This window comes from Daucus carota, chromosome 5, assembly GCF_001625215.2.
Source record: "Daucus carota subsp. sativus chromosome 5, DH1 v3.0, whole genome shotgun sequence".
Lineage (NCBI taxonomy): Eukaryota > Viridiplantae > Streptophyta > Magnoliopsida > Apiales > Apiaceae > Daucus > Daucus carota.
In genome coordinates this window covers 28167656-28187011 of record NC_030385.2, presented here as the reverse complement: position 1 = coordinate 28187011, position 19356 = coordinate 28167656, and the positions used below count along the sequence as shown (strand labels likewise).

The following is a 19356-nucleotide window of genomic DNA, read 5'->3' as shown; positions in this document are numbered from 1 at the left end:
GTAAGCTACATATCTTTAGAGCAACTCCAAGGGAACATCTCCCTTACCTATACTGAGCCTACGTGGACAAAAATAAGGGTTTGTGTAAAAATTCTTCACTCCAACCATCCTCTCCTTACCTAAAATTTTTAGGTGACAGAAAACAAAACCCCTTATTTAGGGAATAGAAAAACTCTTATTTTTTCCACCTCATCTCCATCTCTCATTTTCTTTCAGTTTTCATTTTCTCTCTCTTTTTATCTACCCCATCATAGTAAAAGTTCTAATAAAATATTATTTTTTCAAATATAGGGATGATTATAGGGAATACTGTTGGAGGAAAACAAGTTTTTGCTTACCTATATTTTAAATAATCATTATTTTATTATATTTTAGGGGCTCAAAATGGGTAACACAATTGGGTTGCTCTTATGTCTGCAATTGCTTGACTGATTGCGGAACACCCATGGTGGCAAAGAATATTGCAACTTTAATGGATATGATCTACTTAAAAATAAACGACATAGAGTAGATTGCAATTGTATATAGCAAAGGCTGTTTTCCACTTCCCACCAAGGGGTCCTTGACCTCGACTTGTATCTATCACTTTGCACTCTTTTTTTGTCAATCCATTAGTCTACACATCTGTTTTATACAAGAAATTCCGGGTAAAAATGGATTAATTTAGTAAGGAGAAAAGCGTATATGGCAAAATTGAGTTGAGTGATTATCAAGCATCAACACAGAGACACTCATTTAGGTGTTGAAGGTACTTGAGACTTGAGAGAGTTTTCTGTTTCTTCTCAGATTTCCACAGGCATCAAGATCCTGACAAACCAGTGTGATGAGTGCGTGACATTGGAGATATTCATTCAACGGCCCAAAATTAATTGGTCAGTTAACACCATCTTGTATCTGTAATCTGAGATGTAAAAAAAACTCATACTTTTACGTATTATTTTTCAAATTTTCTTTTTCTTAAAAAAGTTTAATATCAATATTTTTATTCAGAAAAAAATTTAAAAAATAATAAATAATATTAAATTTTTTTGCACCTCAAAATACGTGCGAAAAGTCAAAACGACGACTATCAGATAGAGAAGAGAATACATGCTTGGCTACATTATTTGGTCCATGCACTTGACATAACATATTTATTCATGTCCAAGTTTAAACAATATAAACGCTCTGTTTTCAAACATGAGAGCCTACGTTACTTTTCAACCACTTCTGCAGCAGCGGTGCTTGTTGCAGATTCTCATAATCACTTTTCGACGTGCAATGCTCAGACATTGCATTCTCCAAACTGCCAAATGCAACCTACGATAAATCCTAAGTTTTTCCTATCTAAACTCGTTGACTGTAGAAATGTCTGCCATATCAGACAAGTTCATGCTCAAGTGACTGTCACTGGGCTGCTCGAAAACTTATTTGTTACAAACAAGCTTCTTTATTTGTATGTTCAGTATAAAGATATGAATGATGCTTGTGAGATGTTTGATAGAATGCCTGAGAGAGACCCTTATTCTTGGAGTGTTATGGTTGGTGGGTTTGCCAAGATTGGTGATTATATGAATTGTTTTGGTACTTTTAGGGAGTATGTTAGAACGGGCGAGTGTCCCGATAATTATACGTTGCCAAATGTGATTAGGGCTTGTAGAGACATGATGAATGTGCGTATGGGTACGTTGATTCATAATGTTGTGTGTAAGTGTGGGTTGGATGTGGATCAGTTTGTGGTTGCTGCCCTTGTTGATATGTATGCAAGATGTAGGGTTCTTGATGATGCGAGGCGGTTGTTTGATAGAATGGTGAGGAAGGATCTTGTTAGTTGGACTGTTATGATTGGGGCTTGTGTTGAACTTGGTGATGCTGGTGAAGCATTGGTTTTGTTTGATCGGATGAGTGAGGAAGGAGTTGCACCTGATAAAGTTACTATGGTGACTGCTGTTAATGCTTGTGCGAAATTAGGAGTTATGTATAAAGCTCGACAAATGCATGATTATATATTGGGGAAAAAGTTTTCATTGGATGTGATATTGGGAACTGCAATGATTGATATGTATGCTAAGTGCGGGAGTGTTGATTCTGCTCGAGAGATTTTTGACAGTATGAGGGAGAAGAACGTTATATCGTGGAGTGCGATGATAGCAGCTTATGGGTATCATGGAGAAGGGCGCAAAGCTCTTGATCTGCTTCCTGTGATGTTGAGTAGTGGGATTATGCCAAATAGGATCACTTTCGTTTCTCTGCTATATGCTTGTAGTCATTCCGGCTTGATTGAGGATGGCCTGAGGTTATTCTCCTTGATGAAAGAAGAATACTACATAAGACCGGATGTGAAACATTTTACTTGTATGGTGGACCTTTTAGGACGCGCTGGAAGACTTGACCAGGCTATGAAACTGATCGAGGAAATGACTGCTGAAAAAGATGAGGGGCTGTGGAGCTCACTGCTTGGTGCATGCAGGATTCATGGTCATACAGAGCTAGCAGAGAAGGCGGCACACTCTCTTCTTGAACTACAACCTCAGAAACCAGGGAGTTATGTGTTGCTTTCAAATATTTATGCCAAAGCAGGAAGGTGGAAAGATGTGGCAAAGATTAGGGAACTAATGACACATAGGAGACTGAAGAAAGTCCCTGGCTGGACTTGGATTGAAGTGGAGAATCAAACATATCAGTTTAGCATTGGAGACCGTACTCATCCCAAATCTAAGGAGATCTATGAGAAACTAATGAATTTGATAAAGGAGTTGGAGCTTAAAGGATATGTTCCTAATACAGATTTTGTGCTACATGATGTGGATGAAGAGCTCAAGCTGGATAGCTTATACTCACACAGTGAGAAATTGGCGATTGCATTTGGCCTTATCAGCACAGCTGAAGGCAGTCCTATCAGGATTACAAAAAATCTTCGTGTTTGTGGAGATTGTCACACATTTAGTAAATTTGTATCAGCTGTTACACAAAGGGTTATTATAGTGCGAGATGCGAATAGATATCATCACTTCAAGGATGGTGCTTGCTCTTGTGGAGATTACTGGTGATCCTCGTCATCTGATATTTCTGCCAACAGATCCTACCAGTTAGGTACATGCCTATTTTGTAAGATTAGACATCATAACTTTATTTTATTTTTACATTATTATATTTATGAAACCATGCTGATTACTCTGCCAACTCAATGGAAGAACTTGATAATAATATACACTTGAATTAGCAAGGATCAAAAGCTAAAAAAAGCACGAGGGGATAGGGGCGGAGACCAAAGAGCTCAGATAACCAAAAAAAATGGCAACTATTTGCATGCTTAAGCATTATGATTGTAAAATACTTCAAAACAGAAGGTTATAGGCTAACAGCGGATGGAAAAGATATATGAACAAATATAGGCCAAACAGAGGATTTGCAGCTTAGCATTTGCACGTAGAAAAACAATTGCCCCTGTAATTGATGACATCCATTAGACCAACAACTTAAAACTTGTCCCGCAGTTGCACTCCCTATGAGTTTCTTTGTAATCTCCCAAAGAACATTCTTAACTAGAAGATCAATGGAACGTCGCTCCTGAATGATCCAAGAACTTGAACAGCCACTAGGGATGGCCTCAGCCTGAATATTAACTGCAATTATATATTATAGTAGAATATATAGTCAATTAGCAGAATCATTATCCATAAATAATAAGTACCCTTCAGACCTCTTAGGTAAACTATCAAGCTCCAAAAATACATAATCTATCATCCCAGGCTTTCTCTTTTCCATAGATGACTGCAAACAAAGAGCCAGGTTGATACCAGTTCCGGTGGTTGGGATGGTAACTAAGTGAGCCATGGATACATACAGCAAATCCAGTAGAAAGTGATTGCCAGCACCTAGAGTAGTAGAGTCAGTCGGTCAGACATTACCATTTACCCAATCTATGCCCAACGATATTCAGGAAAACTATGTTTTAGCTTATGTTAAAATTATACTTGCACTCACATGAGATTCACAAAGCATTTCTTTTGTGGTCGGTGGCAGAGACAAAAGTGTCAACAAGAACAGAAGTAGTCAGACTTCTGAAATGACTTCACCAACTCTGCATGTTTCTCCAAGGCACTGAGCCACCATGTACATCTCAGTCACAGCCCCAACCAGAGACACCTTCCAAGCTAAAAACATTCCATATGTGAATGCAGAATATTTTTAGAATATATTGCAAATAATATATATATATATATATATTAATTCCTGGTCTTAAACTTAACTGTTTTGTAGCATGCATGCTCTCGATAGAACTGCCCTGATATTCCTGCACCCCTTCGGAGTTGAGTTTTTTTAAGCATTTGATGCTATAATATAGCAATAGATACAATTATAGCAATGCATTGGACTTGCTCTCGGGTCTGGATTTTTAACAAGATCGTTTTGGGATATGTAGCCAATAATAGCGAGGACGGTAATTTGTAGAAACAAGAGGGTTGCAGTGAACTCAGCATTCCTCTTTAAGGCCCTGCAACCACAACGTAATTCCTTTAAATAGTTATCAACTTCTTTGCAAGAGTGGGAATTTATAGATAGAGATTCTACACTTCTGTTCTGTTCGATTGTAAGTAATGAAAGTAGGTGATACTTAAATTAGATTTCTAATACTTTTAGGTAAACGTTCCAAAGTTTATGTAGCATTAAAAACCCCTGTTTTCTATTCCTCCGTGTAATACATATTCAAACCTTGGGCTGTTTCACAAATTTGGAGCTGAGTGTCTTATTCCTTCTAGTTTGCTCTATTGTTTTTCTTCTCTCTTCTATCTTGCATTCTGTCTTTCATCATCATATTTAATTCCTCTCTGGTTCTGTTCACATAAAAAAAAATGGAACATTTGTTCGTCGCCACTGACATCCAGACTCTTTTTATAAAGAACAGATTTTCAGCATTTGATTACTGGAGGGGAGGTGTCCATGAATGCGTATAGAATATAGAATGCTGGTTGGCTCAGTTGATTTTGAGCAGCACTCATTCTGCAACCTGCCATTAGTCTATGTTGGCAACCAAACGACGAACTCGAATTGCACCCACAAATCTTAGCCAAGAGAGAAACAAGCACGTTATGTTCGAATATCAAGGCTCTACCATATAAAGTCCGTAATAGTTGCTTCGTATTTCACGACACGTTCTACATTACTATACAAGTTTATAAAAGTTCAAAAATCAAACTTTACAGCGGGAGGTGGAACTGCTTCTAGTATTAGATGAGGTCAAGAGGTAAATTATCATTTTCTCATGCCTTCCAGTGTGCTTACAAACATAAATGGCTTCACAGTATTTAGTTACTATTCATTATTAATATATACATTCACTTCATATGAAAACAAGTCTTCATTCAGATACAAATTTATTCAAAACGACTGACATATGCTAAATTCCTAGAAAATCAATCAAATAGAACCAATGAGAATAAAACCAGAAATTGTCCCAGATCCAAGCCGAGAAATAGTTATGTAAACTTAGGAGATCTAGTTGACGCAGATTTCAAACATTTTCGCCAGACCAGAAGCATAAGGTTGCGCAAAAGCCAAATTACTTTAAAGTTGCATCAACTTTTTAAATGTGATCCCTACCTCATAGGCTCATACGAGTTTTCAAGATAGATAAATGATGGCTACTTACAAATTACGAAGAAATAACATGTAGCTCCTAAGCGAAACTGTTTATAAACTGCATGCAGTGTTTCTGGCTACTCCCAGGCAGAAAAACTGAAGGTAGATAATGCAACCAAAATGGAGTATTATATTCACAATCACTTCAAGTTTACTATATAACAACTCCATTGCAATATGACTGTGAAGGTTAAAAAGGGTACATCACACTACATAATTTATGGTTTTACATTTTCCTAAACCAGAAAAAAGGTACCAAATTTTGTCCTTAAGAAAAGAGTACTAAAATTTGATGATCAACAATCATGCAGGGCAGCAGAAAGAGAAGAGAGGTGCAACTTTAGTCAATATCTTGAGCACAAGACATGGTGATAAGGGAATAAAACCAGTACTCGCATTCAAGGTGCCATCAATATCAGGATGTAAATCATGATTAAAACAGAAAACGACCCAGACTCACTGCAACAGGAACACAAGTTCTCAACAAAGTGCATAGTATATAGTGAGGGTGCGTATTCATCATGTGCACGTATTCATGTATATAGTAAATTGTGGGGGAGAATAATCAATTAACTGCAAACTGCAAAGAATAAGCTGATTAACTCTCCTGTGTATATAGTGTTCATCAAAAAAATTGATAATTCATATTCCAATCAAAATGCGGCACCACATAACTTTAAAATCCACACAACTGATGAAACAGTGATCACACTTTAAGAGACTAAAATAGCATTAAGCAAAACAATGATGATGAGAATATATCTCTGTATAGATGTAAATAAATTGCAAGAATCAATACTAAGTTGCACAAAGTAATTTGCAGATAGAAATAGATAAACTATTGCTGGTCATGAAAACAGGACTGCACAAATTGTGAAGTTCTTCCAGTTGGTATGAGTTATGACAACACCATCAAAACATGTCTGTCAGGGTGAAAAAAGGGTAGTACATCACAGTACCATAATTTATGGTTTTACACTACCCTAAACCAGGGGGCAGGGACAAAAAAACATATATGATGCTCATAACATTTCCGCAGAACAGTGAAAATAGAGGTGCAACTCAGCTCAAGCTGTTGACTACAAAGGGATGTGAAAAATGAGTAAAACAGGAAAAGACATTTTATTAAAAAAACCAGTCCACACACTCAAGGTGACATCAACAAAGGCATTCATTCAAGGTGCCATCCATTTAGGGATGTAAATCATGATTTAAACAGGATATGACCCTGCTACACTTACAACAGGATAACTATTTCTCAATTACATATTAAAGAGTGGTGGAGCATATTCATCTTGTACATCTATATAGTGACTTCTATTGGAGAAATGAGAATAATCATCTAATTGCAAACCATAGGCTGATTAACTCTCCAAGTGCATCAAACAACATTGATTATTCCAAATGCAATATACCCGTAACTTTAAAATCCACACAATTGTCCAAACAGTGATCACAATTCAAGAGACTAAAAGTGCATCAAGGAAAACAATGAAATGATCAAAAAATATCTCTATATAGGTATATATAACATGCAAGAATCAATACTAAGTTGAACAAAGTAATAAAGAGTAATCACTAAAAGCAAAACAATGCACCAATCCCATATACATAAAAATACACCCAAAAAATCATAACATGATTACCACAAAAAGCAAAACCATATAAATCTTAACAAAATTGAGTACACTAACAACGATAAACAAGCTTCACAAGAATTCCTACAATTGCCCCAAATTATATCACACATTGCAAAGTAACTTCATAGAAATTCATTCACTTTAGCAAAATGAGTCGATAATCATGCAGCACATGACAAAGCTATGGCGCTTAAATTATCGTAGCAATCTCCTGAAACTCCAAGCATTATATCATAATACATTATCAAAACACTAAACGATAACAAAATAACCGCAAAAAACACTACCATCAGTCAAATCATAATCAAAATCAATCTTGCGGAATCTCGACATCGCCATCGTCAATCTCCTCCTGCAAATCCTTAGGATCCTTTCCATCAACCGTACATCCAACCGAAACACACGTCCCTAAAATCTCCTTCACAGTCCCAGTCAGCTCCTTCGCCATCGACCTCGGCCTCATAATCTTCGCTATCTCGATGACGTCATCCAGCGAAATGTTACCGGTATGCTTGATGTTCTTAGTCTTTTTCCGGTCACGTTCAGGCTCTTTCAGAGCTTTGATTACCAGAGCCGCCGCCGACGGCACCACGGAGACTTTGGCCTGGCGGTTCTGCACGGTCAGCTTGACGGTGACACGGAGGCCTTTCCAGTCTTTCGCCGTCTCTTTGGCAATGTCTTCACCTATTTTCTTTGGGGAGAGACCGAGGGGCCCGATTTTGGGAGCGAGTGAACTCGCCGCGCCGACTTCGCCGCCGGTGACGCGGACGTAGACGTCGATGACCTGAGAAGGATCGAATTTCGGCGGCATTTTGGGAGATTAGAGAGAAAAACTGGAAGGGGAGATTTTAGGGTTTGGTTATATAAACATTAGGGTTTTGACATGATGAGGTATTTGGGCTTCTTGGAGGCTTTATTGGTACATGGCCCAAGTTGAAGTTATTTTGGTTAGCTTGCATCGGTCTGGGCTGGATGAACTAAAGTGAACACTTACCCTGTCCTACTTTACCAAAGAGTCCCAGGGGTCTATTGGTTCATGAGTTTCTGGTATGAGATGGAGGTATGAGATACATTTATTTTTTAATTTTTTTATTGTTTCTATTTAAATAATGAAATATTAATATTTGATATAAAATTAAATCAGTGATGCAAAAATATATGACAATAATAATTTTATTAATATTTTTAATTAATATAAATTAATAACTTATTTTTTACAAAAATTGTATATATTGATTCCAACACTCAACCAAACATGTGATATTAGATATAATACCTCAAACTCATCCCAGCTTAACCCGATTCCTCATTCCAACCCGATACCACTCCTCGAACCAAACGACTCCTTACTTATATTTTATATGATTTGTTCACCGAGTACTTCGATGTGTTCGATGGATGTAAATATAATATTTTTTCATAATTTTTATTTTATATAAAAGTGTAAAGTTTAAATTTTAATAAAAAAAGAAATCACGAAAAAATAATATGTGCAAATACTTCTTTTACCTACCTGTGCAAAAAGTGAAAAAGTCATATAAAATGGGACAGAAAGAGTAATATTTTAAATTTATAAATTCGTAATAGGTGAGTATACAGTTTAAAATTTATTATTTAATATTTTATTTTAAATATTACTTTTTTGTGTTTTAATAATAATAAATTGAAATTTTATTAAATTATACAACAAACTGATTCAATTTTCTCTTAACAACCTAAGTTTTATATTATAGATTGGTGGCGTAAATAATAAAAAAGTTTTCATCTATTTTTAAATTTTTACAAATATAAATATATGACAATATATTTTTATATTAATTTTAAATTATATTTTTCATATTTTATATATTCATTAGCAATGAGAAATATTATTGATATGTGATGTTTATCTTGTATATATTAAGCAATGTTAGAACTTAGAATTAAGAAGAGTTATATAATAATTTGTGTTTTGTTTTGACAATTTGTGCAAAAAAAATTTGAAATTTTATTTTTACCAAACTAATTTGGAATTGTAATTCTGAAATTCAAATTCTCGATTTAGAATTCTAAATTTCAAATAAAATCGATATTTTAAACACCTAATTATATTTCAAATTCAAAATAGTCATCAAATATTATCATAAAAAATTGAAAACTTCATTAGAGTAAAATATTTTTAAATTATTTATACTTGTAAAAGTTATGATTAACTGGTTTTTGAAATAAAAATGACCTTCGAAATGCTCTCAAACTAAATCAAAGACCGCATATTTATGTCTAGGGTGTTATCGAGCCGAACCGAGTCGAACATCTTTAATTTCGAACTCGGTTCGTAAATAGTTTGATTGGTTTTTCAAAAACTCGAATCAGATCACCATATATTGACAAAAATTCGAAATATGATCGGTTCTACTCAAGTTCGATTCGATTACATATATAAATTATAAATAAAATATTAATTATTTTTGTAAAAATGTATTAATAGTTAAAAATTAAAAAAAGAAGAGACTCGATATGGCTCGCGAACTTTACGAGCCGAGTAATTTGAAACTCGAGCTCGGCTCGGTAAAACATTCAAATAGTTCGAGCTCGACTTTATTATTACCGAATTAAATTCGAATATTTTACGAGTCAAGATGGAGTAACTCGCAAACAGTTTTAGTCGATTACACACCTGTTTGAGTATCCGGCTATACTCATGTCTAGCTGGACCATCATAATTAATTGTATTTTCATATTTGGATAAACATGATTCAATAATGGCCACAATTATGCTGATGTTTTTTTTAATATATGATAAATCTAAAACAATTATCTTACAATAATGACTAATGAGTGATCTTGTCATGATCTGTAACACCGAGAAAATGTGCATTATCTTTCTTTTTTTAGGTCTTTGTCATAGGTAATTCTTAGTAAATATTTTACATGCAGACGATGCGTCTATTATATATTCTTTATGTCTATATAAAACGGTAATTTGAATTTGCGTAAGTTTTCAATAATATAATTAAAATCAATATTTGCAAAATGTGTTTTTTTTAATTAAATCATGTTATTATGATTATAATTTATGAAAGAGTTTTAAGTTAATTATTTTAAATAAGCAATAAGTGACGTTTAAATAGATAGAAAGACTAAGGCCGTGTTTATTTGGGTAAAATGGGATGAATGAAGAATATTATAATGAAAATTTTTATAAAAGTTTTATGAAAGAAAATAAAGTATGAGATATTAATGAACAAATATGATTGAGTTTAAATTTCTTGTGATAAAGATTGTAGAAAAATATGATATAAAAATGATATTAAAATGGAATGAGTATTTCTTCCAAAATACGTATATTAAAATTCTAATTTAAATAGTAATAATGAAATGATCGAAGAATTGAAAATTATAAATATTTTCCGTGATTAACATCATATCAAAAATATAAAATTAATTTTATTCTCTCTTAATTTCATTCCTAAGTATTCTTCTTTTTCATAAGCAAGTTGTATATATCTCCTTTTTTTTTTTGACGAACAATAAGATTTTATTAAACATAGAACTTAAGAACACAGTCGGGACAAACCCCCAAACTGACAACTACAACCTGATTGTGAAACAAAAATCGAGCTAAACAAATAGCCGTTTTGTTTTCAGATTGCTTAACAGATAGAATATAAATATTCTTGATATTAAAAATGATTACAAAAGTTTCTCCTTTTAATTTTTAGTTCTGTTCATTAATATTTGTTTAATATCAATCACAGTTGGTACCAAGATGGAGCTAATAGAAAGTTGATAAACATATTGGATGGTGATGGCAATGGACCCGGTAGAAGTTCGTGCCCGAGTAATTGCATATAGCTTTCTTGGTCCACGTATTTGTCCTTATCATCAAAAAATATCTAAAGTATGTTATGGATTTGTTTGGTCGGCACTCGGCAGCTCAACCACGTAAAAATATTATATTATTATGTACTACTGAATGTAATGGTAAATGATTCTAAGACGTAATGATAAGTTATCTCTTTTTTAGGGGAAAAAAAAGTAATTCACGTAAAAATAAATAAATTTTAGCTTAATCGCAAATGTAAAAGCATCGCTCATATATTTATAGTAAAAAGCTCGCGGACATAGCTGTGCCAGTCAAAACTCCGGTAGTTCTGTTCATGTTAATTATGGTGAATTATGAGGATAAGACCGTAGTAATGACTACAATTACTTGTCCATGGTATCTACTGTAACTTCTCAGGCTGTACAATATTGAAGAGGAAAGATGACAGAGCTTATCCACAACTTGACCAAACATCATTATATATACAAAGACTCGTGCTTTACAAGTCTACCGTGTCAAACAATTGTTCAATACAAAACTTGTTCATCCTAAGTGATCAACATTTTCCACATTATGTCTGCAATGGCAACAAAGAAGAACTATCTCTACTTTGGATCAGAGAAAATGATCAGTCCGGTCTCGGATGACTTTGAATTCGACGAATCCGACGTGTGGAACTCAGCTCATGTTGAGCCTAAAAGGCCATTTTTCGGTGCTAAAAAATTCATGACAAGGAATGATCATGCTGGTGATCATAGAGGAGATGTTACTTCCACGTCAGTGCCGGTGAATGTAATGGACTGGTCCAAAGTTCTCCGCGGTGAGTATAAAAATCGAATGGGCGAGATCGAGGAAGACGAGAATGAGAACGAGGATGAGAGGGTGCCACCTCATGAGTATTTAGCGAGGACTAGGGCTGCTTCATGCTCTGTGCATGAAGGTATTGGAAGGACTCTCAAAGGGAGAGATATGAGAATGGTAAGAAATGCTGTTTGGAAACACACTGGTTTTGAAGATTAATGATCAACAGGTTTGTTTAATTTTTTAAGCTTATGCGCTAGCTCGTGATTCAACCAACATCGAGGAATTGCTCATGTGTGTAGTATGTTAACCGACTTCAGTGACTTTCAAATTAATAAAATTTTTGATTGATGATTTTAAGTTGTGATATTATTTAGTTGGATAGAGCAATGTATAGGATGTTATGACCCAATTTCTGCATAAAGTTGTGCTGCATATATATACTAGTATTGATGCCCGCGTAAGCAACTTGGACATTTAGCAATTGGATTATACTGAGCACCATATAGCGTTGTAATGCAATTGGATTGTACTGAGCATCAAATAACATTTAAATAAGATAGAAAGTGGAATATGAATTCATAATATAGTTTCTAAGATATTCGCGGGTGAGAAAGGTCGAACCCAGATCTGGGATGATTGAAAATAAACTCTTAACCACTAAGTTATGCAACCATACTCAACAGTTTAAAAACTTGAAGCAAAAAAGATTTAAAAAACCAAAGACCTTTACCATAAATGCATTTCATCAAATACCTCATTAATAATTCATTTCATAAATGATTTATTGTTATAAGTATGACATTGTCAATAAATATTGATAACATAAAAGATTATCATGTGATATATATAACTTTATTATAACAAAAATATATTAGTTTCAACAACTTCTCGGCATCGCCTTCGGCGATACCTCGACTTCTATAACATATAAAGACATATTTAAATTAATTCAATTTAAATAAATTCATAAAAATACATTAATTATATTTAAAAAGTGTAATATAAAGATAATATTCAATTTTTTTACAAAATACTAATATATCGCAAATTTATGCAATTAATATTGTTTATATATCATAATAAGATACAATGAGTCATTTAGATTATCCAAAAAAAGTAATTATAGCTTCTATTCGAGATGTTAACTATAAACAAAAATAAAATTTCTAAGATATTCATGAGTGAGTCAGGATCGAACACAGGGACGACAAAGGATAAACTCTTAACCACTAAGTTATCCAAAACTGTATGAAGCAAAAAAGATTTTAAGATCTAAAGACCCTTATTATAAATGCATTTCATCAAACACGTCATTAATAATTCATTCATAAATGATGTATCGCTATAAATATGACACTGTTAATAAATATTGATAACACAAAATATTATCATGTGGTATATATAATTTTATTATAACAAAAATATAATTTTAGTTTCAACAACTTCTCGGCATCGCTTTCGGCGATACCTCGACTTCTATCTACTAACACCTATAAAGTCATATTTAAAAAATATTCAATTTAAAAAAAATTCATAAAAATACATTAATTGTATTTAGAAAGTGTAATATAAAGATAATATTCAATTTCTTACAAAATGCTAATATATCGCAAATTTATACAATGAATATTATTTATATATCATAATAAGATACAATGAGCCATTTAGATTATCTAAAAAAAGTGCTTATAGTTTCTATTCGAGATGTTAACTGACGTCCTCTCTTAACCACTGAATTATCCAAAACTGAATGAAGCAAAAAACATTGTAAGATCTAAAGACCCTTATTATAAATGCATTTCATCAAACACTTCATTAATAATCCATTTCATAATTGATTTAACGCTATAAATATGACACTGTCAATAAATATATCATATATGGTATATATAATTTTATTATAATAAAAATATAATTCTAGTTTCAACAACTTCTATCTATTAACACCTATAAAGTCATATTTAAATATATTCAATTTAGAAAAATACAATTAATATTGTTTAATTTGTACTCTGTAGTAGTTTCTTACTATTTTGGGTAGGCAAACAGAAGACTTCTGTGAACTATGTGTCTGATTTTAATTAGTATTCACAGGTGGTAAAGAAAATAATTGTACAACTATCTTCTTCATACCCACTGCTTTAAAAGTCAATAAACTTCACCTTTTTAAGTTATACATTTAGTATCATATTCATGGTTAAAAGGCTTGCTACGAACATTGTCCTGCTATGTCTCTCTTTATTTCACAACTATGTATCAGGAAGATGTTTCTCTATAGATTTAATACAATATCGGGAGATATAGCATTCTCTTTCTCTGTACACTCTAATTTTGTCATTAGAGTGCTGGAATTTGCATCTGACCAAGCTCTGCATTCTTGTAAATCTTTAATTACCTTTCTTTTGCTATGAGAGCCTTGCTGAGTTGAGTATTCTGAGAAACTAACATGGTGACTCTTTGACTGGTTTCCGCCAACCTTCGAGACAGTAGTTTATATGAAAACTAAAAGACAATGCATAAGTCCAAGAAAATCAGGGAGACACATACAGGCCTGTGCTTGGAGGTTTCAAACTCAAGCTTCTTGGTTCTTTGACAAATCTATTAGCTTCTACAACATTCTTTCCGGATAGCATAGACTTTGTAGAGAACCTGCAAAAGGGCAAGTAGTAATATTCAAGCAATCTACAACTTCTGCCACATGGCAATCTCTTCCACTTCCCTGCTTTTATTATATTTTTTTACTCTAGTTTCCTCAGTCGTCAATTAGTTTGTTGGAACATACTTTCCGCATAGGCATTATTTCCATTCCAGTTTCAAGCATTTCATTTTCAGAATAGTCCAAAGTACAATTATGGGTTTTCTCGTACTTTTAAGGAATCCATATCACATCAACAGCAAACTACTTGGTTAGCAGAATAGAGAATTTGGACTCTGGTAGTCTGGCTTACAAATTCGCAAGCCTGACAGCCTTCCACAAAGTACTCAAAGAAAAGATAATACATTTACAACCATTACTTAGAGGTAAGATATTATCACCTTAGATAGCAGCCTCCATTTCTTTCCTTTGCCAGACCGAAGTCGACAAACTTAGCTTAGAATCAGATGAAATCATTAACCAAAAATATTCAATGTGGAATAACCTCCAGGAGATAATCTAAAATTAAAAAAAAAAGGAAAAGGAAAAGGAAAAAAACAGCTTGTTTCATCCTCTGAAAAATAGAAGTGTTGATGATTCTCACCTATTTTGAGACGAATTGCTTGATTTCTTCCTCAGTGGTGGTGAAACCATTTAATCTCATAACAAACGCTACAGGCACCTCTCCAGCTTTCTCATCGATCATGCTGAAAGTAAATGGAAAAGTATTAGCATTTCCTGATTCAGTTTGAGTACATAGAATGAATTAGGATCAGTAGACTTACGGAACAACTGCAGCATCTGAAATTGTAGGATGAGTAAGTAGCAGAGCTGAAATTTCAGCCAGGACTACTTGAAAGCCTTTATATTTGATAATTTCCTTCAATATGTGTTACCTTTTTTACTATCTTCTGTTGGCTTCGGTTATACAATCTGTGTTACCTGCTGTGAGCTGGCAGCAAAATTGGAGGCCCACGTGCTCAAGCTACGTGTCGACAGCGGAGTGTATCAGGTGGAATGGCAGGAGTTGTAATTATAAGAAGGCTGAAGGGTGAAAGTTAAGCACCATAACAGTACTGTGCAGAAGAGGCAGCAGTATTTATTATATACATAGATTACAACGTAATATTATTTCAAATATTAAATCAAACAGTTAATTGTCAAAAAATAACGCTGGGTCCTAGCTTGAAAAAATCTACAACTTCTTTAAATTTCTTGGGTTACAGTCTCAGCAAAAATGGTGAAAACTATATATGTGAGTGTTTAAGACCTGGTACAACAATATTACAACGATTTTGGATGGCACATTGTGCCGGAGAGCATGGCTTCTCTACTTGGTTCACGTTAATATTAGATGCCTGGAAAACAACAATCAGATACAAAAAATACAGTTATTAGAACAACATATTCAAAATATGATGAGTGACTTATTAAGTTCACAGAAAACATTTACATTGGCCGTGATCTCAAGCAAGCTAATACAATCTTTTTGCAGGGACATTTTGTTATCACACGTCTATAATAGCTAAAGACCTATAATAAATCATTTTTTATATACAGCAAGAAGTCAGCAATGATATTAATTAAAAATGACCTAAGAAATTCCGAATACTTCATCAACAGCTAATACAAATTATTTTGAATTTATGAACTCTAACTGTTCTTTGCTTCCGTTATCATCCTTTTCTCTGACTCTCAGGAATTGCAACCTCTGCAATAGGAAAACAGGAATCAAGTGCTAATATATCGTGTTTTAGCTTAGGGAGTTTTCTGTTCTTTCCAATATCCAAATCAATGACACACTTCTTCTTCTCATATAGCTGCTCCATTATTATATACCACAACAATCTAGTGCAAATTTTAGTTCCCCATCGAGAGTGCATTTCAGTTTCTCCGATTCACCAACTTTTATAGGCTAAATAAGGATAAGAACATCTTTATGCATTCGAATTCTATTAGGTTTTGTACTACAAACATAAACCAACCTTGTAGATATATTTAAGTCCAATTTTTGCACACTGGATTTTTGTTCTCGCTTCACCAACCTGATAGATTTATTTAAGTTAAAGGTTAATAAACATTAAAAAAACAGAAGTCTATCAAAAAAATTGTATAATTCCTAAAATAACTACTCAACCTCTGAGAATTGTCCATCAGTACTCATGAATCTCAGCAGCATCCTAGTTCATGACGACAAAAGTTTTGCAGCAATACCAATTAATCTATATGTGAAGCTGTCAAAACTAATTTCCTTAGCAACACAGAATGCAATGCACAATGTTTTACCCTACTATTTTATTACAACCTTCATTCTCAGCATGAAGCTCATAAAGTTACTTACCAGTAACAAAGATGGCTATAATAATAACAATGAACTGTACCATTCAATAAGATGCAGAAACTGTCTAAAGTTACTATAGAATGTAAATATGTTAATGAGTATATATAAAAGATGTCCATTCCTTAGGTATGACTTTTAACATAGTCGATTTGCTCTGGTCTTTGGAGTGTGAGAAGTTAAAATGTTAGTGAAATTGCACTAATGAAGGAAGTCTTAAAGATTAAGTATGCTGAGTAATAAATTCAAAAGTATACAGTGTGCTGACCGCTATTACAGGACTATAGTCTTCATCATCATCAGTACTGGAATAACCTGATAGAGTTAAACATTAAATCTTTGTAATGCTCTGATATAGCAAGTATGCATGGCAATCCAGAAAATAAAAAATTTGAACAAAAACATACCACCTAAATAATCATTGTCTAATGAATCTGAAAAAACAGGGTCTTGCATAGTAGAACACTCTCAAATCAAGAAAACGTCAAACCACTAACAACATACACTTAAAAATTCCAGAAATACGTAGAGAATTAAAGCCATCGATATATAAAAAATACCTATGTCATCGTCCTGTTATAAGTATTTCTTTGTCTCCACATCCTGAGAAATATTTTCAAGAAACATTCAAATCATAAAATCCTATAACGTGTTTTAGGACTACTCTAGCAGTGAAAGAGATAATACTCCAATGTAGTCCATTCCATTTGACATCCACAACTCTCTGGATCTGTTTGATGCTATGAGAAACCATAATAATAGTCATTTCCTGGTTTGTCTTCAGCTTCACTAAAACATCCTCTATGTTCGGTGTTGATATCGGATCCAATGCACTTGTGGGCTCATCCAACAACAAAACCTGCCAAAGGAAATGTTAAAAATAACTCTAGAGGGTAAACATTCTATATTAGATAAATAAAACTTAAACTTAATTGTTGGTATTTAAGTACCTCTGGTTCATTAGCCAAGGTCTCAAGGTCAGCAAGCTTAAGCATCTTATGTACCTCGCTGTCACTAAGCTTCTTTCCTCTCAATTGTGGTCCATATTGTATATTATCAACAACCGTGCCTGTTAAGATGATTAAAATATTTGCATACTTTCAGCAAACAAAGTTTCAAGCAAGACTACTGCACAAAAAATCTTAACCAACTACAATTAAATAATTAATAAATTTATCGAACCATTTCTTTTGCACAAACCATCAAACAGTTTGTGGACAAAGTTTAGCTGCAACTAAAATAATAAGAAGAATCCATAAATGATGACCCTGCAAAAACTCATTGACCTTAATCTTCAGTTTATACATAACTAACAAAAATATTAGTGTACATTTGTATATATTTAAGATGCTTCTCTTACACAAACCATCAAAGAATACATATGCATTAAAAATCAAATCAAGAAAATTCCAACAATCATCGATCATAATGATCTCGAGAATAAATTATAAGAAATGCAGATATACCTGGTGTATGATTTCAACAAATTCACACATCTTAAACTGCAAAACAAACAGATACGAATAAGATTAATGGAAATCAGAAGAAACAGATAAATTCTCACAGGATTTTAATCAAACAGTTATGCTACAACAAACCAAAATCAGTGCAATCAGAAATCGGGCATTGAATAATGTGCACATCTTGTGCGAGAAGCCCGAAGAGTGAACACTGAAAGAGTGAAAGGTGTATGTATTATTGGTGCGTGAAATTTGAAATTTAAAAATCTATTGTTCAAAAATTTAAAAGTAATGACGGACAGCAGCAGCAGGCAATGGGTTTTCTTCAAAAGAAAACTTGGTTTGAGTTCGGATCCAGTGTGCTGGGCAAGCTTTGAGGAGATGTAAAGGCAGTACACTCAAAAATGAAAGGCACGTGCGTGAGTTACGTGTCAGCGGGAGAAGATAGCAGAAGCAGTGGCATGAAATGTAATTAGAGTGAAGTTGAAGGGTGGAAGCTAAGCTGCTTAACAATACTATGCAGAAGAGGCAAAAGTATTTATTATATACATAGATATACATAGATATACATAGATGTATCATAATAAACTTTTGATCTTATTTGTTAAGCTGACTTATAAATTAGAATAATTTATTTATTTTTTAAATTTGATTTTATAAAAAAATATAATATTTTTTTTAAAGATAATCTAAAATATTTAATAAATATATTAAAAATTTTATAACTTAGTAAATATCAAAATATTATCAAAACATATAAATTAAAATTACTTTCTACTTGTAATAATTTTTACTTATAAAATTTAAATATCTCCTTTAAACTTGTTGAAACGGTCCTAACATAATTTGCTATATAATTGCGGCTGTAAATCGATACAGACTATCCGATGTCTCGGCTTATAATATTCGTCTCGAATATATGATACATGTCTCACATCCGTTTCGAAAACGATCTAAATCTGGCGAAAAAATTAAGCTCGTATAATATATGATCCCGGATATGAGCACACCTATACCCGTTCAGATTCGGTCTGGTATAATTTTTCATAACC

At 33.4% G+C, this 19356-nt stretch overlaps 4 protein-coding genes across 27 annotated transcripts; 2 read left to right on the top strand and 2 right to left on the bottom strand.

Annotated features, from left to right (window-relative positions):
* Nucleotides 1-1035: 1035 nt before the first annotated feature.
* On the top strand, nucleotides 1036-5287 carry LOC108223849 (pentatricopeptide repeat-containing protein At2g33760). Of its 2 annotated transcripts, none has more exons than XM_064094094.1 (2): nucleotides 1036-3072; nucleotides 4889-5287. In XM_064094094.1, exon 1 carries the CDS (start codon nucleotides 1140-1142, stop codon nucleotides 3027-3029), a length of 1890 nt encoding a protein of 629 aa, XP_063950164.1. In that variant the 5' UTR covers nucleotides 1036-1139; the 3' UTR covers nucleotides 3030-3072; nucleotides 4889-5287. The 2 variants fall into 2 exon arrangements, with proteins under 2 accessions (XP_063950164.1, XP_017253775.1); XM_017398286.2 differs by lacking the exon at nucleotides 4889-5287 and adding an exon at nucleotides 4006-4729 and having other exon boundaries at nucleotides 1039-3072.
* Nucleotides 5288-7371: 2084 nt separating this feature from the next.
* LOC108223850 (large ribosomal subunit protein uL11) lies at nucleotides 7372-8155 on the bottom strand. Its single transcript, XM_017398288.2, has one exon. It carries the CDS (start codon nucleotides 8071-8073, stop codon nucleotides 7573-7575), a length of 501 nt encoding a protein of 166 aa, XP_017253777.1. The 5' UTR covers nucleotides 8074-8155; the 3' UTR covers nucleotides 7372-7572.
* A 3494-nt stretch (nucleotides 8156-11649) lies between these two features.
* Nucleotides 11650-12087, top strand: LOC108222158 (protein S40-4). Its single transcript, XM_017396064.2, has one exon. The coding sequence runs from the start codon at nucleotides 11650-11652 to the stop codon at nucleotides 12085-12087; it is 438 nt and encodes a 145-aa protein (XP_017251553.2).
* A 1941-nt stretch (nucleotides 12088-14028) lies between these two features.
* Nucleotides 14029-18794, bottom strand: LOC108221514 (ABC transporter I family member 17). 23 transcript variants are annotated; one of them, XR_010292128.1, is made up of 9 exons: nucleotides 18443-18792; nucleotides 18311-18346; nucleotides 17795-17913; nucleotides 16644-17703; nucleotides 16492-16551; nucleotides 15292-15864; nucleotides 14908-15213; nucleotides 14419-14520; nucleotides 14029-14347 (listed from the first exon to the last, which is right to left on the bottom strand). XR_010292128.1 is itself a non-coding variant. In XM_064093560.1 (9 exons), the coding sequence occupies exons 3-5, from the start codon at nucleotides 17837-17839 to the stop codon at nucleotides 17410-17412; spliced, it is 255 nt and encodes an 84-aa protein (XP_063949630.1). In that variant the 5' UTR covers nucleotides 17840-17913; nucleotides 18311-18346; nucleotides 18443-18778; the 3' UTR covers nucleotides 15565-15864; nucleotides 16492-16551; nucleotides 16644-16686; nucleotides 17113-17159; nucleotides 17405-17409. The 23 variants fall into 23 exon arrangements, 5 of the variants coding, with proteins under 5 accessions (XP_063949630.1, XP_063949628.1, XP_063949629.1 ...); XR_010292130.1 differs by having other exon boundaries at nucleotides 15111-15213; nucleotides 18443-18790; XR_010292125.1 differs by having other exon boundaries at nucleotides 14029-14520; nucleotides 14908-14962; nucleotides 15111-15213; nucleotides 18443-18789.
* Between the last annotated feature and the right edge of the window lie 562 nt (nucleotides 18795-19356).

Excerpts from the sequence above, each read along its gene's own strand:
- LOC108223849 (XM_064094094.1), top strand. The coding sequence starts at position 1,140 with ATGTCCAAGTTTAAACAATATAAACGCTCTGTTTTCAAACATGAGAGC.
- LOC108223850 (XM_017398288.2), bottom strand. The coding sequence starts at position 8,073 with ATGCCGCCGAAATTCGATCCTTCTCAGGTCATCGACGTCTACGTCCGC.
- LOC108222158 (XM_017396064.2), top strand. The coding sequence starts at position 11,650 with ATGGCAACAAAGAAGAACTATCTCTACTTTGGATCAGAGAAAATGATC.
- LOC108221514 (XM_064093557.1), bottom strand. The coding sequence starts at position 17,839 with ATGCTTAAGCTTGCTGACCTTGAGACCTTGGCTAATGAACCAGAG. Across the intron at positions 17,704-17,794 it reads CCTTGGCTAATGAACCAGAG|GTTTTGTTGTTGGATGAGCC; the intron begins GTACTTAAATAC and ends TTCCTTTGGCAG. Across the intron at positions 17,448-17,531 it reads ATGGAATGGACTACATTGGA|GATGTGGAGACAAAGAAATA; the intron begins GTATTATCTCTT and ends AATATTTCTCAG.